Source organism: Corvus moneduloides, chromosome Z, assembly GCF_009650955.1.
Source record: "Corvus moneduloides isolate bCorMon1 chromosome Z, bCorMon1.pri, whole genome shotgun sequence".
Classification (NCBI taxonomy): Eukaryota; Metazoa; Chordata; class Aves; order Passeriformes; family Corvidae; genus Corvus; species Corvus moneduloides.
Genome location: NC_045511.1, coordinates 73,700,171 through 73,724,051, shown reverse-complemented (window position 1 = coordinate 73,724,051; position 23,881 = coordinate 73,700,171). Strand labels below are relative to the sequence as shown.

Sequence of the window (23,881 nt, the reverse complement as noted above, 5' to 3'; positions counted from 1 at the left end):
AAAATTCTAGAATTTATCATTGGATGCGTAAGGTCTTATGTCCCAGGCAGAAGTACGTCCTCTAAAAAATAATTTAAACTCAGTTACTTTAAAAACGGTAAATTACAGTTTCACCTACACAGGTGAGATAAGTGGCAATTCGACATTCAGAGCAAAAACTTTCCATACACCTTTTTCCTTAAAAAGAGATGTTACATCAGCACTGCACTTACACAATCCTGTCTTTCAGTGTCTTGAGACTACAAACGTTTGCCACCACCCCCTGCTTGCCTTGGTAAACTCAACCACCAACAAATACCTAACAAATTTTCTTTAGCCATGTCCATGCACAGAAAAAAACTACAGCAACCATTCAGATAAAATATTATAGGTTTATTTAAAACTTATTTTCACCTTGAGTATGCAAAATACAAATTCCAACAAAATGTTCATTATTACTTCGTAGTTTACAAATATACAAAATAGAAGTTTGCTTAAATTTATATTACATATTTATTATGTAAAGAACTATATAGAAAACATTTGTTCTGCTTAAGGCATATTTGGGAATAAACCATTGTACAAACTATTGCACATCGAAACCACAGTGCATTACAGACTGTCTGCATAAAGTTATTTTCTTAATAAAAAAGATAAACCAGGGTTATTCACCTGATTTAGGTCAAAATTGGCAATCGGAAGACAAAAAATAGTTCCTTGTCAGATATGCAGCAGTTTGAGAACTTTGGCTTCCTGTTTTTGGTACCTCTAGAACCAACAGTCACTAAGCACCATGAAATAGGCTTTCAAAATATAATTCTGTACCTGAATTTTTCCTCCTCTTTTAACATTGTAATGGCTTTTAGAAGGAAAAAAAAAAAAAAAAAGAAAGTACAAGACGACGTGTACATCTAATATTGCATTGAAAGGAAATTAAGGGAATGTCATTTCCCTGTGTAATATCCCCACCCTCCGAACTATATACAGTCTGTTTAACCCTGATATCCGTGACTTCCAGTCACTCCTTGGCATTCTGTAGTCCAGAAATAATTCAAGTTGGATTTACAAATGGAATGATAGAAGATCCAGTCATTGACCCCAACGTCTTTGGTTCTCTGAAGTGTATAACTATAGAAACAAAGAAAAGTTGCAATGTCCATATGCAGTTATCCCTCTTTTCCACTCTTTGGAAGACTTCACCTCGATTATCTGTAGTGCTTAAATTGAGTTCTCCCCATCTTGTGGAAGACAGTCCTTGTGCTGTAAATACTGAATCTCTGCGGCAGTCGGGGGAAAGATCCACTGCTCTCCCAAATCAGAAGTGCCGCTTCATGTGTAAGGCAAGGTGGTCCGACCTGGAGAACGCTCTGTCACAGCGCTGGCACTGGAAAGGGCGGTGGCCTGTGTGCTTTCTGTAGTGACGAGTGAGTTCATCGGATCGGGCAAACTTCCATCCGCAGCCTTCCCAGTCACAGTGATAAGGCTTCTCACCTGTAAAAAAAAACCAAGCAATGAAACACATCACTTAGGGTTTTTGGTTTTTTTTTTTTCTTTGTGGCTATCCCTTGTAGCACCTTCTTTCAAGCAGTTGTCCTGGATAAAACAAAGGGTGGTCAAACACCACAAACTTCTTGAAGCAGTTGCAAACTACAAAGACTAAAAGAGCAAGGCTGTGTTTTCAAGATGTACATGTGCTACGAAATGCTGGTGTCATTTAAATCTTCACTAAAATGCTTGTTTTTGCTGCCTTGCACACGAGACTTCAGAGCACCTGAGTGTGTATTTTTGCTGGCGGTGTTACACAATCAAATAGCAACCAGAAATAGCTCAGCAGACAACGTACTTAGATAATTGCAGGTCTCAAGAATTAAAAAACAGCCGGAAACTGTTTTCATTAGCTCAGCCTGATTAAGGACTCAGTCTTACTAGTGTCTTCATTATACAAAAACCACTGTTGATGGCAAGATGAGCTTCCCTAACAATTACACACTCCCTGTCCTACACATCCTGGGGATGGTGCTGACTGGTTTGGGGCAGATGTTCACTGATCACTTGCCAGATCTTTTTCCCCCTGCTGCCACTACCTGAAGAGGTAGCCTAACTACCACAGTGCCAGTCTCTTTTCCCTTTCCCACATCCTCTTCAGGAGAAAGTTTTGAATCGGGTTCACAACCCAGGGATTCCAATTATGCAAATGCCCAGGTTATTTAGTCACAGTTACGGAATGCTCACGCTGGCGAAACCCGTGCGCTGTACCTGCTTTCACAAGCTCAGTTACTGCAACTCTGTGCTCAGCTGCAAGGTTAAAGTGTGAAACTGGTCTCAGATACACACTTTGGACAGATTTTACCCCAATTCTAGCCGCAGCTAATTAACAGTTAAACTCTGCTAGTGCAGGAGGAGATGTCCTCCCATAGGTGGGGAGGACATCAGAGCTGCCAGCTCAGCTGAAAGCCCTTGCTCTCCAAGGGATCCATCTCGCTTTTCCCAAAAAGGGAGCAACAGCTTGCAGAGGTGCACAACCTTCCGCCCTACAGCCAGCCAAGACAGGGGAGCGTGTGCTAAGCACTTAACTCCCTACAAAGAAAGCAGTTATCTCTGAGAGAGGTCTGCTGCCTCCTCAGAAGTGGGCCAACATCATCCAGAGCAACAAATCCCAGCCGGCTTCCAACTACCTGATAATTAGCTAGCCACACAGCAAGAGAGAAGTAACAAACTCTGACTTGGCAAGAAACCCACCTGCTCCCACATCTGAGTCACTCTGAACCATTAAGCAAAATGTCAAGCCAGTAAGTGAAGACTACACAGGACTTTACGTAGCCAAGGGGGGGAAGGAAAAAAAAAAGTCCGGATATCCAGCACAAAAAAGTTATGTCTTGTTGCTTTCAGCCCTCCTCCTGTGCTCAGGCCCTTCCACTGTCCGAAGGGGTCACCCTGACCCCGCAGTGGGACTAACCTGTGTGGGTTCTCAGATGCGCCTTGAGGTGAGAGCTCTTGGTGTAGGTTTTGCCGCAGCCCGCATAGTCACAGGTGTGTGTGGCCGTCCTTTTCCTAGGCCACGACCGGCGTCCCCTCTTGGGCTTGGTCTCCTCAGGCAGGCAGCTTCCCGGTGGCATCAGCTCTAGAGGCGGACAGGGGGAGTGAGCACCGCCGCGGCCAGCGCCAAAGCGGGGACATCCGCTGCCCCAGCACCACGGGGACTCACCTTGGTACTGGAGCGTGCCGGGAGGGAGCTGCTCGGACAGGAAAGCGGGGTAGCCAGGGGCCGGGGGGTACCCCGGGGGCAGCGGCAGCGGTGGGTGGCCCAGCCCCGGCGTGGCGGGGAGACAGTCTCTGCCGCTCAGCATCTCCTCGGGCCCCAGCGAGGGCGTACTCCGGGCGGGCAGCGGGCGGCTGCCCAGGGCGAAGTCGTGCTGGGGGGCTCCTCGGGGGCTGCTGCCGTGCGGCGGCGGCGGGGCTAGGGTGCACGGCGGCGCGGCCTCCTGCTTGATTTTGGGGCACATCCGCGGCAGGGAGGTGTAGGGCGCCCCGGGGCCGTCGGCGCCGGGCGGAGGGGCGGCGGGACCGCTCTTAGGGCTAAGCCCCGGGTGGCTGTACTCGCCCACCGCCTTCACCACGAACTTGCCCTGCAGGCTGCCCAGGGGCGGCAGCGCGGCCGGCGCTGGCAGGTACACCGCGTCCAGGTCTGGCCGCATCAGCTCGGCCACGAAGCCTCCCGAGGGGGACACGTCGGTGATGTCGGCCAGGTTGAAGGGCGCGGCGGACCCGGCAGCGGGAGCTCCGTCGCAGCTGCCGCCGCCGCCGCCGCCGCCGTAGAGGAGACCGGCGGGCTCGGGCCGGGGCAGCGGGTAGGCGAAGGGCCCGGCGGGGCAGGGGCTGGCGGTGGGGGCCGGAGTGGCGGCGGGGGCCACCACCACGGTGGCGGCGGCGGGCTCCTGGTGCATGAGCGAGTTGGAGAGGATGAAGTCGAAGTCCAGCAGCTCGTTGAACTCCTCGGCGTCACGGCGCGGCCCCAGCGCGGCGACGCCTTCCAGCTCCGACGGCGGCGTCTCCACAGGCCGCGCCGACAGCGCCGGCGGCGGCCGCTTCAGCTGCGACAGCTCCTCCCGCCAGCGCTGCGGGGACATTCGCACGGCTCAGCCCCGGCCGCGCCGCGCCCGCCCCGACGGCCCCCGCCCCGCCCGGCCCCGTCCCGTCCCGCCCCGCCCGGCCCCGTGCGTGTCGCGGCGCCGCGGCGCCGATACTCACGTTGCCGGGGCCCGCGGGCCGCGCCGCTTTCTCGCGGCCCGCGGCGCCCGCCGCGAAGGTGGCGATGGAGGGAAGGAGCGTGCCGCTGAGCGCCATCTCGCACTCGCCGGGGGGCTGCCTGCGGTGGGGAGACACAGCGGAGTCAGCCAGCAGCCGGGCAGGGAGGGCACGGAGGCCGGGAGGGAGGGCGGCAGCCGCGGCCGGCACCCACCGCATCCGTGCCGGGGCGTCCCGCCGAGCCGCCGCCGCCGCCGTGGTCCCGGGCACCGCCGCGGAGCAGAGGGAGGGGAGGCGGCACGGACGCGCCGTCCAGCCGCGCGGAGCCGGCGCAGCGCCGCCGCCGGGGCGGTGCCGCGGGAGCGCCCTGCTGCTGCTGCTGCTGCTTCTTCTTCTTCTTCTTCGTCGGCGCTGCGCGGAGCGGGGCGCAGGGTGCTAGCGGCGCCGCGGGGACGAGGAGGAGGAGGAGGAGGCGGCAGCCGCCGCCCGGTAACGCGGCTCCGGCACCGGCAGGGCGGCGGCGCGAGGCGTTTCCCGAGGAGCCGCGGCCATGTGGGGAGCCGGGCAGGACAGACGGGGCGCGGTGGTGCCAGTGGCGAAGGAGGGATGGATGGAAGGAGGGATGCGCCGGGCGCGCTCCGCCGCCGCCGCCGCGCCCCGCTCGGCACTGCGCGGTCCTGTCGCCGCCGCTCCCTCTTATCACCTCACTTCGCGGGCGCGCCGCCCCCGCCGCCATGGCGACGGCGACAACAAACGGACATGTGGGGAAAAGGGGGGGGGACGGGCCCCGGGAGCGCTGAGAGAGAGCGGGGGCTCCGCCCCGAGCGCCCCGTGACGCGAGCGCGGGCGGTGACGCGGGCTCGGGGGGCGGGACACGGGGACAGACGCGCCGGGGATGCCCGCGCGCCGCGGGGGCTCCCGCACCGGCGGCGGGGTGGGAACTCCCGTCGGGAATCGTCGGCCCCGCGTGGAAGGGGAGGAGGTGGAACGGAGCATCCCGAGCGGCCGGCGGTGCCTCTCCCCCTTCCCCCCAGCCTTGCGTTTTCCTTTTTTTAAATCACTTTTCGTTTTCTTTAGTTTTTTTTCCTTAACTTTTTTTCCCCCTACTTTTCTTTTTCTTTGCCGCTTTTCCCTTTTTTAAAATTTTTTTCTTTCTTTTTTAAAATTCTTCTTTCTTTCCCCTTTTTGTTCATTTTCTGAACCGCCCCGACGGCGCGGTCCTTTCAATACGGCCCGTGCCAGCCCTGGGCTAATTCTCGACTCCTCTGTCACCGGGACCCAGTGGTCCGGGGAGCCGCGGCCGGGCAGCCCCACTCCCGACGGTGCCGAAGGCGCGGTGGGTGCGAGGCTGGGAATACTCCGTAAAAAAAAAAAAAAAAAAAAAAAATTAAAGAAAATTACAAAACTATCCCAAAACAGAGCACAGCCCCGCGGGGAACCGCAGAGAACGGCGCGGGCTCCTCCAGAGGGCAATGGCGAGCCGGCGCCGCGCCCCGGCGCCGCGCAGCCCCGACGGGCTGTGTCCCGGTGCTCCCCGATGCGCTACGTCTCGCCCCCCGTGCGGCCGGGAGCCACGGCGGGGGACTGTGTCCCGGTCCTCCCGGCGGTGGCCCGCTCGGTGCGGTGGGGTCTGCGGGCTGTCACTCCCCCCGGCAGCCGCCCCGCTGCCCCCCGGCGCCGCCGGCCGCTCTCCAGAACTGGTCGGGCCGGAGGGGTGAAGTCGCAGCTCTGCGTGATTTGCAAACATGAGCCTGAGTAACTTAGGATGAGTAAATTAAACCCTAAAATAATAATAAACTGCCGGGCTTTATTTTGCCGAGCTGGTTTTACCGGTTTTGTGTTATGAATGTTAATTATTAATAACTTTGGCACTAAAAAGCCGAGCGGTTTTTTTTTTTTTTTTTCCTGCACAAAGTCCGTGTCTTGGCAGAGATGTGCCAGGAACCACCGGTACAAGAAGGATTAGCGTGGGGAGATGAAGGCTGGTGAAATATAGGACGATGCCCAAGAAGGGAAAGGAGGCACCTTCCCCTTTCAGCCCTCTCAGAGCAGGTCGCAGCTGTGACTCCCATCCAGGGCTTGTGCTTTAAGACTCTCTCACAACCACTCTGAGCATCCAAACTGAATGCAAACAGTTTTAGGTCCAAACCTCCCTTCTAGCTTAGTCTCAGGAGAAAGCCCCTGATGTGGAGGTTTGCAGTTCTCTGAACATTTTTTCCCCATCAGTTGTTTTTTGTTTGTTTCCTCTTGGTGTAAATTTGTTAACTTACAGATCTCCCAAGCAATGCAGCATTTTCCTCATCCAAATTTCAAACTCAGGATCACTTGAGGCCAACATCAAAATTAAAATCACATCCCTTATTAGAAATAGGAGAACGAGAATGCTTTAGAAGAAGATGAGTGATCTGGTATCGTTGAAATAAATGCCAGAACTTCATAGGTTCTAGGAAGAGAAGGCTTGAATATTGTGGACTGAAATAACACAGGTTTGCTTTCACAATCTCATTACAATTTATTTGATTGCCATATTTTTGGATAATTCAGGAAGACATGTGTGAGGTATGTGTAAATTCATGTTAAAAAGATGTGGCCCACTTTCATCTGAGTCTTGATTTTGAATTGTGTAAATGTTGGCAGGGTGCTTAAAAAAGTGGATGTTTGCAGGCATTGGTAAGTGCAATGACAGCTGCATTTGAGCATCCCACATAAAGATCAACACATTCTTTTTCTCACTAATGAAGCACATTAGTGATTTCCTCCCTTAAATGATAAGGACTGTGATTAAATGGTCCTGAGTGTGGAAATTAAATGCATGAAGTTTGCAACTGCTCACAACTAATGCTTTCCCAGCCTACATAACAACCTAAATGCTGTTTTCTTAGGGCAGATTTATTTTAACATGCCTTCTGTCGCCAGCTGACCACTTCTCCAAGCCTCAGTTTGCTCCAAATTTCCCAATTTTCTCTAAAACTTTCCTTCCACTAACTGAGAACACAGCATGTTTCTGTGCTATTCAAAGCCGACTTCAGGGATTGCCTAACTCAGAGAATTGCACAGAACTTGTGTGCCTCTTGCCTTGGGATGTGCAATGACATTTTTCCAGATGATGCTGTGCTGGGACAGAAAGGAGTCTGCTGCAGCCCTCGCTGTGCCAGGCTGCTGCGGCCTCTCTGTGTTTCTTCCTTTCCCTAGGTGGAAGGAGGAAGTTTCTTCCACATTTACCACATCTCACTGTGGGAGTGGGGTTGCCCTAGATTTGCCACTGGTGCTGCTCACCCGTTTTGGCAGGAGAATTATTACCTGATGCAGACAACTCATATCAGTGGCCAAAGTGTTGAGCAGAGTAAAAATGACCGAGTGAAAGGCCTTAGTGTCCAGCCTGAGTCAGTGCTAAACTGGTCACCTGTGTGTATAAACCACAAAAGACAGAAAGAAGCCAAGGAAGGCCACAGGTTTCTGGAGCAGAGACAGTCCTCAGGAAATGGCATCACACATTAAAAAGCATTAAGAACATCAACAAGAAGGAAAAACAGTAGAGTTGATTGTGCCTGAAACAAAGACCAATCTGTTTATCTTGATAATGTTTATTTTAAAGCTTAACTTTGGAAACTTGGTCTTCAACAAACTGCCTCTCAGGAACCTCAGTGTGCAGCTTACCCCCTTTGATTTGGTTGTCTGTGGGAGCAGCTGATGGCATCAGGGACTGCAGACTGTGGGAGAGATTGTGTCACGGTGTCGTTGGGGTTCAGATACCAAGATGCTTTCCTGACATCTTTGGGATTGCAGAGTGTTATCCCTGCAGGAGGCTGCAGCAGGTAGGCTACAGGGCCAGCAGCTGCCAGGGCCCCTGCTCCATAATGAAATGATCCATAATGTCGTGCTCCTGGCACGACATAATGAAAGGAGAACTGGGAACAAACCCATTGATGCTGGGTTACATCCAATAAAATCCCTGTCGCTGGTTCATCAAAAGTAGGAATTCCATAATCCTTGGTGCTGTGCTGCATGTTGCCCTGACAAGGTTGCTGGAGAGCAGGTGAAATTCGAGGAGATGCAGCATCTGGAGAGTTTCCTAGGTCCCATGCACCCAAATTAGCTGCGCTGCAGCCTGGGGAGAGGGGAGGTGTGAGAGCTCACACATACACCTGCTGTGCAAGGTGCGCTCTGGAGAGGAGTGGTGCAGTGCTGAGGATTCATCCTCCTCCCACAGGATCTCTGCTCACCAAGGAGGATGAGACAGTGCAGAGCCATGGCCACCAAACTGCCTTCCTGGCCTCTCCTTCAGGGAAACCTGTCCTTGGGGATCTGGTTTTTTATGCCATGTATTGTATATTCCTCACCAAGTGCAACTGAACTCAAGCTTTATTTATCTGTTCCTGCATGAGTTGCTTTGTTTTTGTTAAACAGAAATAAACCCCTGCTCAGCTGGCAGTTACACTTGTGGATTATTGGTACAGTGCAAAGGGCACATCTCTGAAGATTGTGAGCAGTTCCAGGCAGGTTCCAAGCAGTAGCAAGTGCGCACATACACAGATGGCACATGCACGCTTAGGGTCATAAATGTTTATGCTGAGAATGTCAGCAGTGCCCGCGGCCAGATCTGTTCTCACCTGCCTTTTGAAAGCCCGACCATATCTTGTTGATAGTTATTTTACTTTTCTAGGAGATGTTTAAAAGACGTGTGGATGTGGGACATGGTTTAGTGGTGGGCTTGGCAGTGCCGAGTGGAGAGGTCAGATTGTGGCTCCCACTGAATTTCCCCCCAGGATGATAACTCCTGTCTGAAATTCGGGTATCTATTTCCAGAGATGCTGATTCCCCCATCCAGTACCATCTAGTCCTCCAACCACTGTCCTCACACAATTGTACCACCCAGGATCGCTGGCATGCAGCAGCTTTCTGCTTTCAAGCAATCTGACGGTTGTTGAATTCCTCTAAGAGACAAAAATACCTTGAGTTGTTTGTGTAAAACAAAGAGCTTCTCTTTCTTTTTTTTTTTTTTTTTTAAACCTAACATAGGCATCCCTGCTTTGATGAGTTAGCCCCATTTGTCATTGTTTTTAATGTGTTTGCCCCATCTTTGAATTTAGATGTTCCCCAAACTCTAACAACGACTTAAATGAGTAGCTCCCACAGTGGGACTGGTGCAAACAAGAGCTCCACAATAAGCATCCTTTTCAAAGTCCTGCATGTAATGTGGGGACACTCGCACACAGCGAAGAGGATGAATTCTTGTTTGTTTGTTTGTGGTCTTTTCTTTTTTTTTTTTTTTTGCATGCATGAGCCCAATGCATTGTATTTTCCCAGAGGAGTCACAGAAAAATAGAGAAAACTTGAGAAATTACCAGCTGCTAGCTAACCAGATGGTCCCCACTGATGGGTGACGGGTTTGGTATGTGCTAGAAGATGCAGGGAAGTGTATCTGTGAGAAGACCAAGCTGCTTTGTGGAGCTGTCTCTGAAGAAGAAGCCAGGAACTTGGATTACTATTAATTCACCTTTCTGCATCCTCCTTCAGAACCAGATTCTCTCATTATTATCTGTGTGACATATTTAAGGCATTGCTGTCCGGTAGCTTCTGGAACTTCTAATTTATCTGTGTCTCTGGAAGAATCCCTCTTTTTGCTGCAAGAAGGAGTTTTAGTATTTGATGGTCTCCCAGTCCCCTCAATCCCTGTGGAAAAGCTATGCAGGAGAGATCTTCCCCATCCTCCCTGTCCCAGGCCCCTCTTTCTCAGTATTCCTCACCTTTTAAGTAGCAATCTGTAACTAATTATCTCTGTTGATAAAAATGAAGCACCTTACTACAGATTTGGCTTCCCAGAGCACTCCCAAGCAGTGGCAGTAGAAAATCAGTTCACCCCTCTCCTACCTGCATAATTCTGAAATGGGGCAATGTCCTCACTCATTTAATTTTTCTTGTGGCTGCTGAAGCTGATGGAACCAGGGAGACTTTGGCACACCTGCTGTGATGTGTGGTGTTTCTTCTGCGTGTAGAAAAACCGGCAGTGTTTTGCTACTATGGAAGGTCTAATACTGCAGAAATTCAGGTTTCAACACCCACCAAGGAAAAGTTGGCTGTCACCACTTGAGGATTTTTCAAACCTTTCTCCCTGGTCAAGTTCTGTGTTTCTTTTGTTTGAGTAAAAGTGGTGCTTCCAAGGAATGTAATCTGAATTGATAACACTCTTCCTAACAAAGAATTAAGTTGCCAGATAGGAGAAAAATAGAAAATACAGGGGATAGCTGCTTCTTGTGTGTAATGCATTTGAATTTGCTTAAGAGAGCAAAGCAGAAAAGTTCTCCTGAGTTTAGCCAGGAATATTTGCAATTAGATTTGTGCTAATGAGCTGGGTAATCACAGGACAGTAAACAACACCTTTGCTGTCTTTCAGTGGTTCCTCCCACTCAGCATTGTGGATAAATTGACCTGGACAGCTGATTCACCCAAGATGTCTTTCTAAACTATTCACTATGCCAAAGTCAAGAACATCTGTTGTTTCCCTGCACCAGCATCCAGCAGAGGAAATGGTTAGATAAATATCCCCCTCGTTTGAGCAGGAATAAAGACATTGTAGGAGAGCACTGGGAGAAAGGACCAGCGCTGCCGGCTCTGAGAATAAATACCAGGCTTTCCACATTGTTTCCATAAATGCCTCCAGCTTTGCTCCAGCATTAATGGACCAGCAGGAGCCCATTACTCTATGATAACAGTCCTTTGCTCACTTAATGAGAGCAATATGGCCACTGCTCTTGGATTTTTGACATAGGCGCTGCATGATGATGGCATTGCTGAAGGACAGTTTTGGTGGCTCCATTGCTTCCAGAGAAGCTTTGCCACGGATAGCAACACGGCCACGAGGCTGCCCAGTCAAGAGGCACAGGAATGGCTGGTGGCACAAAACAGCCTCTGCCCTGTGGGACACCTCGCTACAGTTGTCCTGGACCAGCAGAAGACTTTAAGCTGTCTGTCCTCGCTGAGTGTGAGATTCGCTGCTCACTTCACGGGCTGCCATCAAGCAGATTGTGCTTGCAAGGGCCCTGAGACAGGGGACAAGGAGTGCCATAGGAAATTAGTAATGAGAAAACGTGGGGAAATTAATAATGGTGCATTCTGAGCAGGGTTTGAATAGCATGCAGTAATTGAGGCCTGGGGCCATGCTCTGCACAATGAGGAAGAAACAAAATAAGGAATAGCTGCTCATTAGGCTCCAGATTCAGCCAGTCTAAATTCCACCTAAGTCTCTGTGCCAAGTGCTTCCTACTGGCAGGCGCTGGGCCTTCGGGGATGCCGAGTCAATGGGAAGCCCTAGGTGGAATTTAGTGCAGGGGTAAATCTGTCTGACACCGAGTAACACCTACCTTGAGCAATCCATCAGTGACGCAGAGCTTCTCTGGAAAGTAGCTTGTGATCTTGCAGTGCGAGAAAGGGCCCAAGAGACGGCGGCATGGGCAACTTCAGTTCTGGCACATCCAGTTTGTTAGCACACAAATGTTGTGTGCCTGGTTTTGCAACATTAATTTTTTCACAACTTTTTTTTTTTTTTTTAATGGGAGGCAGGACACCATCCATTTGTAGAGAAATTATACAGCTGAACTTAAAAAAGGAGTATTTGCTTCTGAACTCCTTCAAAGTCTCCCCGAGTAAATTAGCTAGACTCTTTGTAGCATAGATTTGGGACTTAAGAGAACCAATGCGGCCAAGGCTATGAATAAAATGTGCAAGTAATTAAGATAGAGTATTTACACGAGTTAATAATTTTGGATGCTGGCATCCCATGAGTGAGGACATATGCATTGTGAGATGAATCCATGATTTTTATCCCCAGAAGACTGATTGCCAAGGTGTGTTTCTACCAATAAAATCTACTTTGCTTTACAAATCCATTGTCTTACACAACAGGGAGTAGTGTCTCAGTGGAGGACACCTAGCTTACCCTCTGGATTAGGAGTGTAGATCTGCCTCCAGAGGGAGGGAGAGAGAAAGAGTGAGCCTAGAAATCTATCTGAAGCACTGAATCACCTCTGTGAGGGTGAGCTTTTGGTGGGCTGAGGCTGGGGAAGAAGAGTTTGTATGGATATTTCCCTAAAAGGATCTGGCCAGTGCTGCAGGACTTACCACAACACTAGCAGCTCTGGCCTTCAGTGCCAGAAGTGATTTTTAAAGTTAAATTGGATTTTGCTGTGACTGAAAGCTTCTCAACCAGACAAGTGACACCTTCTTTACACCCAAATCTCTGTGTGTGTAGCTGTGCTCCATCACCTAAAAAGGGGCTGGTCCTGCTCTGCATTATATTGTAACTTTGGTGACCAAAAAGGATATTTAAGTCCTGTGGCTCCTCCTCTGAATGCTTACATTTTTGTCACAGAGGTATAATAAGATCCTAAGTCTCCCACTCTGTTTTGGTCATGAACCAGGGAAATATGAGATGGTTGGATTGTAAAGGAAAGGAAGATATCTCTTTAATTTAATGGAGTTTTAATTCACTTGGTGAGGTATTAGCAAGACCCATGCTCTGGAGTGAGAGCCATGAAAATCCAAATAATATTTCTTCTCTGTAAGGTGGATAATCAGCTGGCTGGCACCTTTTAAATGGGCATGAGGTGCTGATAGGTAGAGTTCTCTTGGAAGTTACTGCATGTGCTGTATTCGATATTACAGACAGAAGAGATTCCTTTAATCTGAGACCCAGACTGCAGAAACCTCATCATTGCACATGTGATCCTTGCAATATTTTATCATTGCACACCTGGTCCCTGCAGTATTTGCAGCTTCTCTGTGAGCTCTTTTTCTCCAGGCTACTTGTGTCTCTGAGCCTCCTATGCATTGCTTCTCCTTTGCAGATATTACTGATGTTGATTTGTTGCTTTGACACTCCCAGGTTGTCCCTGGTCTACGTTTTCTTTAGTATCATTCACCCCCACTCTGCCATTTTCCCCCATTTTCTTCAATTTTCTCTTCTTTATGTAGTTAAATGTGGAATCACAGAATCACAGGATAGTTTGGGTTGGATTGGACCTTAAAGACCATCTTGTTCCAACCACTCTGCCAGGGACATCTTCCACTCGACCTCAGAGCTCCATCCTGCCTGGCCTTATTTGTCTGAAAAAAACCATTTCTGTTTGAAAAAAAACTCTTCCCCTCCCATATCTCAGAGCTGTCATAATTTGGGTGACAGGAGCCTCCTCAACTGCCTGGTGAAGCCTCGGGACAGGCAAAGCCCAACAAGTACCTTGTCAAGTAATGCTGAATGAATTCACTCACATTTCCTTTTGGGAAAAGACTGGCCTGACTCTCAGCCATCAGAGGTTACTGTGCCCAGGAAAGGAGTGGCAACATCTTCATCTGTGCCCCCGTTTTTGGAAGCCAGGAGGAGTTTTACAATTGAGACAAAGCCCGTGTGTTTCAGATGTCCTGAAGGCTGCACGTGACTTTTCTCAAGAGCAGCCTGGAACGCTGGTACGTGGTTAGCTACCTTCTTGGTTATGGTGGAAAAACACGCAAAAAGACTGGAGAATAAAGAATTTGCTTCAGGGTACATGGGCTCCCTCCCCATCCCAGTTCTTGGGTCTGCTTTACAGTGACTCAAAAGCTGTGGGTTGCTTGAATGTCCAGTAGCCTAAGAGAGGACATGACAAAGAGATGTCTCCAGACAGTGGTTCTGAGCTTTTCTTGACTCAGTTTCCTTCTGTTGCTGTGTTATAGCCTTTGCATCATTCCATCCCACTCCTGGCTGCTGCAGGTGTTTATCAATCACATCAGATTTTCACTGCCCATCCTCCCCCTGCTCTCTGTGTGCTCATCACCACTGACTGCTCACTTCTCTCCTAAGCACTAATATTTCACAGGAGGTTTTCTCAGCTATCTGTGACTTCCTTCTGCGTGGTCCATGAAGATACGGAAGACACCTACCTAGCTTTTGTGTCCCACAGTGTTATGCAGACACACTGAAAGCATGACCCTGAAGGACAAACATTTATTTTCATGGCCAGATGCTTAACAGTGGTCAAGGTCACAGAGTGACTACCTGGAGCAGTAGTTCAAACTATGACATGGAAAATTTAAATACTGTGAATGAAATATTGAAATATTCCTATTTAATTTAAGGTAAGGGCTAAGTCAATAATGTTGTTCGGGAATGGAGGATGATTTTTAGCCTTGGAATTATGTTGTGCTAGGTGTGGTAATGTGAGGAAAAGAAGCACTCTTTTATTGTTGTAGGAAAGTGATTGAGTGGCACTGCCTGGAGCAATTCTAAGTGTAGAGTGAAACAGACAGTGATGAACGTATTAGCTGTGATGTGAATAAGTATTTTTTATTGAAATCCTGGAGAAAAGGAAAATTAACAGCCTGTACGCAGCAGTCAAGTCACAGTGTTGGACCTGTGAGTCAGAGTCATCTCCATGCTTATACTCAATGGAGTAAGCACAGACCTATGACTTCACTCCAGGAATGAGCCACTTGTGGAGGGCAACAAATACTCAGGTAGTTGCCAGTTTCCAGCAGGGGCAGGGAAAAGCTAAAAAAAAATGGGTTGAAAAGAGGGTCCTGCTTCTTTTTTCACCCATGCATATCCTTTTTTGTGCAGTCTTATCAATATACTCACAGCCTTACTATATTTTTTTTTCTTGGAGCTATGTAGGGAATACACAGGAAATGAATTAAGCAAAAGACATGAGATAGTAATGAGATGCTGCTTTGCCTGGTGGATCTTTGGCTGAGATAATGTGAATTCAGTGAGGCTAAACTGATTAGTAAGGGGTGGTGAGACCTGGTGACACTGACTTCAGTGGTGGTGCTATTTTCTTTTTTTTTTTCCTGAGAAAAGGCCAGAAAAAAACTGGAGATTAGCAGTTGCTCTTCCACTCCTGTATCATGCAGGAATCCTGTGGGTTCTGCCAATTTTCCCCTGTTCTATGACAGGCCTCCCTCCTTCACCTCATAGATTGGCTTCACAGATTCTCTTCAAAAAGAGTGAAGCTTGTGCTGCTTTTCTTCCACACCTTTCCTACAATCACACCTGCCAGAGTGACTGTGAGCTGATAACACCTAGGAGAAAAACATTTCTTTGGTGATGGTCCCCTACAATAATTTCTTAATGTTTATCAGAGGCAAGTAGTGCATCTAAAATAAATGACATTAGAAGTGTTAAGTTTCAAGGAAAGCTGAGTGGGCCTTACAATTTCTAGATCTTGACTAGTAGATGGTGGTAGAGTCTGGTTCATGCGTGTGATCTTGATAAAAAGTAAAAAAACCTGCTTGGAACACCATTTTTCCCCTCCTTGTTCTCTTAAAGCAATGAACCCAAAAGCTTCTCCATGGATATTTGGGGTCTCAGAGAAACACATCCACTCCCTTCCCAATATCTGTGTGTCCTGCTGTTACATCTGAAGTATTTGTCACTGAGATATTATTTTAACCCAGGCTAACAATTTGGGATAACTGGCATAGCATAAGTCCACAATTTTGTTTGTTTGTTTGACTAAATTTACCTTTTCAAGTCATTCACAAAAAAGCTGCTAGCAGGATGAAGGCCCTTTACTTGATGAAGAGGACACACCATACAATTCTGATAATTTTTCAGGAACAGATAGTTCAGCCCTGTTTAAATATACTTCCCTGGCAAAGCATGTGTAGCCTTTATTGAAAACTGATCAGCATATCAAGTTGCAGTTATTAAATATGAGTTTGGGATGTTCAAGGATGAAAGAAAGTAATACTTTCTCTTAGCGTGTGAGTTTATCAGAAACATCCACGCTAAATGTAATCAGACGTGAAACAGAGGGAGAAAAACGAGCCTGCAGGAAAAAAACTTAAACTTCCCTCACTTGAAGAAAAAACACAGCAAGTTCCAGATTAAAAAAGTATTTCCAAGTTGGTTAACAATTAAAACCAGTAGAAACGCCAATTCCATGTGAAAGGTCTGTGCTATTTTTAACTGTGCCATAAATAGGCTGGTGTAGGATGTGGTTAGCAAGGCCAGAGCCCTATTAAAGTGAGTGTATTTACTGGGCAGATGGAGTGGTGTTTCTCACTGAATCAAAGAGCCTCTTTCCTATGTGCACGTTGGTGGTTCCACCTTGAGGTGTTAGCAGAAGAAATAAGGACAGCATGAGCCTTCTTTCCCTTGAATAGCCAGAGAGCTGCCTCAGCCTGAGAGCAGCCTCTGGACACCTGCCCTCTGCCTCATGTCCCTGTTTTTTTCCCAAAACTTTGACAGTAACCCGTGAGTGTAGATCAGCCCCTGGAGGAGGACAGGCAGCCCAGCAGGACCATCCCCAGACCCACCACAGCAGTAAGAAAAGGCAATTCAAACAATTAGCTGCTTTGGCATTTCAGCTGAACTTCTCACTTCCTCGTGTTTACTTGCTGTGCTTTTGTTCTCCAGTCTGGAAATGCTGTTTTCAAGCCCTTTTGTGCTCATTTGTGCATTTAGCTGTGTTCTGGTCATGTGCAAAATGTAGCTCCAAGTGCAGTTTTGCGTCTTGGAAGCCCACGGTGGGTCACAGTAGCTAGCAAGCAAGACTGCAGGAAGTCTCCTCTGATCCAATTTCTCCACCATTTTTTTGTGATTTCTTTACCTCCCATGAAATGGGACTGCTGCAGTGGGTAGAAGGGGGGATTTGCTGACTCTTCTTGTTCAGCTTGGTTGTGGCAGACACAGGAATCAGTCGTGAGTCCATGGTTTTGACAGTGCACCTCACACAGGCCTCGCCCAGAGGTTACATCTGCCAGAAGACAAATGCCTGGGGCTGTTCCTGCCTTCTTGTGGACACCTGCCTTTGGTGTGGCAGCCCGTGTGTGGGCAGCAGAGCTGTTGAGAACTGACCTCACCGCCACGGGCGACACGTGTCCCTTGACCCCAGGATGTGGATACGGGACTCCTGGTTGAGGAGTTGTTATTTTGGCTTCTGCACCTGGCTTTCCTTCTCATGGCAAGCACAGGCACAAGGAGTGGGTTGTGAGGCTGGTCTTGCCCTGCCACACAGCCCGGAGGCAGCTGGGCTTGTGCCTGTGAGCCAGAGAGATGTTTAAACACGGGCGCCGTGTCACCGCTAGATGTGAAGTCACTCTGGGTGGCTTCACCTTTGTGGCTGCCTGTGTCCTGGAGATCTGGAGGAGCTGGCTGTGATTTCCTTCAGAGGGCAAAAACACGACCTAAAGGAGTTCAGTGAGGTGGGAAATGGGTTGTTTTCCTCCCTTAGCTGTGAACCTTCACAAATGCCAGCCAGACTTAGTTTTCAGTGTTACCGGATTTGTCCTGCTAGACATGAGTGTCCTGCTGTTTGGCACAGCAATGTTCCTGTCTGGTATCTAGTGAACCATCGTTAACAAAACAAAGAGTAATAGTTTGGTGAAAGTGCAGAGTCGATAGTGCTGAGTAATGTATTTGCATACTGGCATATGCTCTATGAAAGTAAATAAGATTATGTCAGACTCATCTGGAAGAGAGTTAATTTAACGTCCTGGCTAAAGTTATGCAACCAGAAGGAGGCGGGGGGTGCAGGGGGGTGGATGTAATAGACTGGCTGATGAAGCCTGGGGGACAAAATGTCCTAGTGGAAATTGTATGTAGCACAAAAGAATGTAACATAAGAACCCAGCAGAAGAGCACTGATTCCAGGCTGCTCGTATGCACACACAACTGTTTCTCTGTTAGTTTTAGGAAGGCACGGGATGATGAGAGAAGGGAAAAAAAATTAAATATCTGCAAGACAGATTTGATGTCTCCTTCATATTGAGGTCTAAGTTGCTTCTTGGACCTGGTTCAGGAAAGCCCCTGCAGGACACAGAGGGCGTGAGCATGCCTTGGTGCAGTTGATGGATGATGGCCAGTCTGTATTTCAAGCTGCACGGCTGAACAAACTCTCAGGTCCTGTTTCCAATAGCTGACAGCCTGTGAGAGATGATCCCCTCCCAAACATGTCATGGGCTGAGAAGCTGCAGAACTTCAGGGGTGTTTGGACTTGGACCCAACCTTTCCATTTGAGCTTTGATTTTTAACAATTTGTTTCAGGCACTTGTTTTGAGCAACTCCAGGTTTTTAGGCAGCTTTGCTCTGGACTCTCCAAAGAAGCTTTGTGTAGTTTCTGTTTCACTCTTTATTGTGGGCTTGGAGCGAACTTTGCTGTAGAGAAATGAATGTGCCTCTTGCAATAAGCAAAGTTTGAAATGCAGACCAAACCCTTTGAAGGTTTTTGTGTTCAGTACTACAGATCACAGCAGACAAGGCTCTTTTCCTCTCTGCTGATAGTCACATGTCTAAATTCGATCTGACCCTCAACACTTAATCCATGGAATGGGTTATTAAAGCCTGTTTGAGAACAATTTCTTCTCCAAGAAAATACAAGTGTGAGGTTGTCAGGTATATCAAGATTTGTGAACAGTTAGATCAGGGATACATGATCACAACATGGTGATGGGAGCATTTCTGTGCTGTTTGATTCAGTACTGCATCAACCTGCACGCACTTGGGGAAGAAATGTCCTCAAGCATAGTCACAGAGTGAGGATGGGAAGTTTTAGGACACAATAAATGTTTACAGTAAGGAATATGGATGGCAAATCTACCTCCAGCAGCAATGGGCACGAGAAACTTGATGCTAAGGTTGCTGATGTCACTAAATGCTCCTGCATGGTTAATTTGAGAATATTTTCTGTGTAAAATTGATGTAGGGCTTGGAAGCTTCTCTGTCTTTACACAGGAGCTCTGCAAAGACACTGAGTCTGCTTCTCAAGCTGCAGCGCAAGCAGTGGTTCCTGTGGCTGTGTACCCTTGTCTGGTTGAGGGGAAAAGCCAGAACTACACTAAAAAACCTGGTCTACACTAGAAAGGCAGGGATTTGCACCTTCTTGCTCTGGGTGAGGCAGATTTTGTGGGCTTCACTGTCACCAGAGGAGACAGATAATTCCAGACAGTGCTGTACAGGAGGAACCCAGGCTGCAAGGGTCATCATCTAAGGTCAGGTAGAAGGAAAATGAAGCTGGAGATTGTGAGATCTTTGCAAAATTGGAGGAGCCACAGGAGGAGAAAAGGCACTTCAGTATCAGGGAATTTAGGTGCAACAAAGAAGCCAGAAGCACTCATTCTCACTTTAAAGGGATGCTTCAAAGAAAGGGGCAGTGAGTCCTGTGAGGGGTGGTACCTGATTATCAGGTGAAGCCTGATTATGACAGAGCCACCTCTTACTAGGAGCAAGTTTTACCTTACTGGCATGAGGGATGTGCTGTCAGCACCCCAGGGACGCTCTCCTTGCATGAAGTCATCTGGCACATGAAGCTGGAAGCTTGAAGGAGAGACAGATAAAGAGTTGGAGGAAAAGCTAGGGAAAATATGATTTGTCCAAGGGCATTTCACTGAACTTGAAACAGAAGGGTCTTGAGTCTGGAATGGCCACAAAATAGGGAGCTGGAGTCTGTGCTAGGAAAGAGGGAATATGGATCTCAGCAGATGAGCACAACAAAGAAAATAACCTAAAGCAACATCTCCCTGAGGAAGGTTTCCTGCTTAAAAATCAACCAGTTTGGACTGGACCAGCACTTGGGATTCAAAGAAAAGCATGGCCTTCAGACTTCTCTGCCCATCCTCTGTCCTGTTGTCCTCTGTCCTTGCCTTCTTCACAGGGCAGCCCAGAAATTATGAGAAACAGACAAGCTCTGAATGAAGAACCTGCCAGGATTATTGCAAGGGGAGAGTAGGAAATACATTCTGCTGGGGTATAACATTTCTCCCTGCAATCTCTTTGCCAATTCTTGCTCATTTCTGATAATATGGATAGAGGTTATTGATAAACTTTGTGTCTGTCTTGATTCTGTCAGAACTAAAAGTCTCTAGCTGGATATTACTTGTGAAAGAAAATAATCTCCAAGAGCACAGGAGTGCTTTATCAAAGGTAAGATAACTCTGCTACCTGTGCCAGTGTCTCACCACCCTCACAGTAAAAAATTTCTTCCTAATATCTGGGCTAAATTTGCCCTCTTCCAATTTGTATGCATTCTCCTGTCACTACAGTTCAGTCCTGCCACTACAGAGGCAGTTTGCCCTTGTAATGTGTCCCCTCTGCCACTCAGTACCTGTACAAGCCACCTGTGCTTTATTCAGGTAGGCGTTTATCTTCCTGAAGTCCCTGTGGGGTGAAAAAAACACTTTCCTCTGTACTGCTTCCTTTGGGACAGAGGCAACAGATCCTTAACAGATGCTTAAGCATTACTTGCTTTAGGGCTCCCGAGACATCTGAGATGCTCATTAACCACGGTTGATAAATTCACCCAGCTTCTGGAAGGAGCAGAAACAGAGCTTAAGTCTCCCCAATCTTTCATTTCCTGAAGGAAGGACCAGCCTATCGGCCTTTTTCCGCCCCCCTCCTGACACAGCACGATATACACTTTCCTCAGCTGTTTTCTTTTCCTGAGCCAACACCCTTCCTTGGCTGCACTTGACCATTTCCTAATTCTTTCTCTTTCTCTTTCCCCTCTTATTATTTTTTAATATTTTTTTCCAGTTTTCTTTCACTTTCTTGTCCTATTTTTCTTATTTTCTCCTTTTACTGTTTCTTTTTTTTTTCCTCTCCACCTTTGTATTGGTCCAGCCCACCTGATCTCCACAGGGAAAGCCATGAAATGAAATAGGCAGTGTGGTTGCATGGACAAGTCTGTGCTGGACCTCTCTGTCTTTTATGGACAAGATGTTCAAATCTAGCTGTAACCCTTTTCAAATCTAGTTTTTGGTGCCTCAGGCAATGTGTTGGTGTGGCAAACCACAGGTCACTTTTGAGGACTCTCTTAGGAAGACCTTTAAGAACATTCTCACTGTCAGGCATGTGTTTAAGTCACGTTCCTAAGTACATTCTGTTGGAGAAGGCTGCTTCCCTCACATGGGAAAGGATCCTTAAGCTTTACACCTGCACCTTGTGTGGCAGATCTGTAGAACTAGGCAAAGGTTTAAAGGCTGGAAAAGACTGTTCTGATAATCTTGAGAGATGTCTGGAATGCCAGAGGTCAAAGAACCCCCGCTTCTCCTTTTAACAGCCAGTGGAGACACAGTTAACTTTATTGTGGCTGCTATCTTATCACCACCAAATAAAATGCTCCCAGACTGGTGCAAGTCTGCGATTATCTGCCTGGCACATGAATAATATTTCTGCAATGTCATGCTTGCTGTCGTCATGGCATTCATTTGCAGACTTAATTTTGGTTATTAATTGTGCTGTCGTGTTTACTGCAGCCCTGTGCATCTGCTGGTGTGAGAGGACTACAGATGACCAAGTCTTCTGCTCTAGACAAAGATCCTTCTGTTAAAAGGAGAGAAACAGAGGCACAGGGCAGTGGAATGATCAAGGAATGGGAGAGGCTCTGCACTCCCAGCTGGACCAGTGCTGTGACATCAGAGGCAGCGTGCCTTGGTTTTATGGAACACTTGAAGGAGTTCAATTAAAAAAAAAAAAAAAAGTGGTTTATTTTGCCATGGATTACATAGGCTTAGTTTTTCTGTTGCTCTGCTCTAATATTTCCTACAATACTTAGAGGTACCAGAGCTGCTGCTAAAGCTGTTTGAAGACCTGGCCTTAGTTCCAGCAATACGTAGTTGAAGCCTACCTTCCTGATATGGAATAAAAGGTTTTTGAATGACTCTGAAAGGTGACAGATTCTGCTTCCAGGCATCCTCTTTCTTTTGATTCTTCTTTATCTAAAATCTTCTTCATTCTTTACACTCTTTGTTTTCCACAAACAGATTTCGGATTGAAAGTCTTGCTTGCTGTGCATCTTTTGACCAGTCAAACAGATAATCAAGCTTCTGTGCTGCAACTACTCATTCACTTGGGCTACTTCCTGATTTTCCTACTACAGCAGAAGAAAATATCACCTGCAGTCTTCATGGAATGCCCTTTGGTGAGCTTTGCATGAAGCCAAAGGGACAGTTACGTTGCAAGCACCACCCTCACCCCCACTGCCAGCATCTCTCATTCCTGTTGCCCTCCAAGAGCAGCTGAGGACCCCAGACACGCAGGAGAGGAAACCCTGGGTCCTATAGGCAGAGGGGGAAGTGCAAAGTAGCTTTCTTTCTGTGTTCTGAATTACACCAGGGCAAGTGCCAGAGCAACAACTTCTCATCCTGCCAAAATTCAGGAGGGGTGCTTTCCCTTTTGTTGCCCGTTTGTACCAGGGCTGATTGTGCAAGATCACCTGAAAGGCAGCCAGAGGACTTTCCCCTTGGTCATGTGGTAGGTTGTTTGCCTCTGCAATTGGAAGATCTCAAGCAGAATTTTCAGCCTTGTGCATGGTGCTGCCCTGAGCACGCCTGATGCTGGATTGGTGGAGCTGTGTGGCACTGGGCAGCACTGCTGCTGACTGAATCTACTTCACTCCCCAATTTCTTGGAGCAGCATCCCCGTGCCTGTTCACAAATTTTCCAGGCGTAGCACTAAAGTGTTTTAAAAAATTGCTCTTCGTCATAGATATCTGCATTTCTGTGCTGTGGTGCGGAAGAAGCCCCTCTGTACATTGTCTGTACCTGGGCCAGGCAGCACCGTGCATGGGCCAGGTAGTGAAGTGCTGCTAGGGAGCCTGAAATCCAGGCAGAAATATGGCAGATTCAGCAGATATATATGTGCCCAAATAGCTAGCAGCACAGCAGGGAGATGGTCTGGCTTGCAGAAAATGCAGAAAATGTCTCTGTGGAAGCACGTGGAGAGGCTGTGAGCTGGCACCCACACTCGTCACCTGAAAGGATGCCGGTACCTGGTGTTTTGGTGTGCCCAGTCCTTGTCTGGGATATTTAGCAGGCAGCATAAACCTGATGATGTGTGAACTTGCCCTCCTCGTGCCAGTGAAGAGGGTTGGCTAGTCTGCTTGCTCTTGGCTTTCACAGATATCCAGATACCACTGCATGCTTGGCAAAAGCCTGTGTGCTCCTGCTGCGGAGCACTGACACACGGTCTTCTCTGCATGAGTGATGTTGTGATGGTTTATTATGTCTAGTGGCGAGTGAGCTTCAAAATGCTTGGAAGTTCAGTGAATCACTTGAACGCTTTTGGGGCAAAACAGTTCCTGGTCCAGCAGCAATTTTCTGAGCCCTCACAAAAGTCTTGAGTGGTCTCCACTTGGGAAAAGAAGGCAAAATGTAAAATATGCTGTGAGTGAAGAGGTGGCATTCAAACGCTTCTGCTGATTGCAGGGTCCTGAAATGCTGTGTGGTGGTAAAACACCCTGAAACATATCCTTCCTGCCTCAAAATACATGCCAGCTGGGCAGAACAGGCAAGGGATTGTAAGGATGCTTGTGGTGCACTGAGCCTGAGCCTTACTCAGGCTGGAAGATCACCCCATTAGAGACCAACCCATATCTTGTTTAACTTGTGGGGATGTAGCAACAGCTCAAAATGAGCTTAGTGGAGAAGATGGCACCCTGCACTAATTACAGCAAGTATTTTATACCAGGATAGAATCAGCCCTGACCAACAGCAAATATCTGCATGCCATGTTAAGGTAAAAATGGAAACCCAGAAGTCTTTTGAGGAAGGAACTAGGGTGAGGTCCATTCATTTATTACGCTGAGGTCTCTGGTCCTGGGCCAGTTTGGCCCTGCAACGAGTTTGGCCCCAGTTAAACTCTCAGGTTGTGCTTCACTGAGATGTGCAGATATACTTAGCAGGGCACATG

The 23,881-nt window shown here is 48.0% G+C and overlaps 1 protein-coding gene across 3 annotated transcripts; it reads right to left on the bottom strand.

The window, feature by feature from the left end:
• Positions 1 to 351: 351 nt before the first annotated feature.
• KLF4 (Kruppel like factor 4) lies at positions 352 to 4,914 on the bottom strand. 3 transcript variants are annotated; one of them, XM_032096843.1, is made up of 4 exons: positions 4,439 to 4,914; positions 4,228 to 4,345; positions 2,936 to 4,094; positions 352 to 1,470 (listed from the first exon to the last, which is right to left on the bottom strand). In XM_032096843.1, the coding sequence occupies exons 1-4, from the start codon at positions 4,441 to 4,443 to the stop codon at positions 1,295 to 1,297; spliced, it is 1,458 nt and encodes a 485-aa protein (XP_031952734.1). In that variant the 5' UTR covers positions 4,444 to 4,914; the 3' UTR covers positions 352 to 1,294. The 3 variants fall into 3 exon arrangements, with proteins under 3 accessions (XP_031952734.1, XP_031952733.1, XP_031952732.1); XM_032096842.1 differs by having other exon boundaries at positions 2,936 to 3,100; positions 3,185 to 4,094; positions 4,228 to 4,485; XM_032096841.1 differs by having other exon boundaries at positions 4,228 to 4,492.
• Positions 4,915 to 23,881: the final 18,967 nt, after the last annotated feature.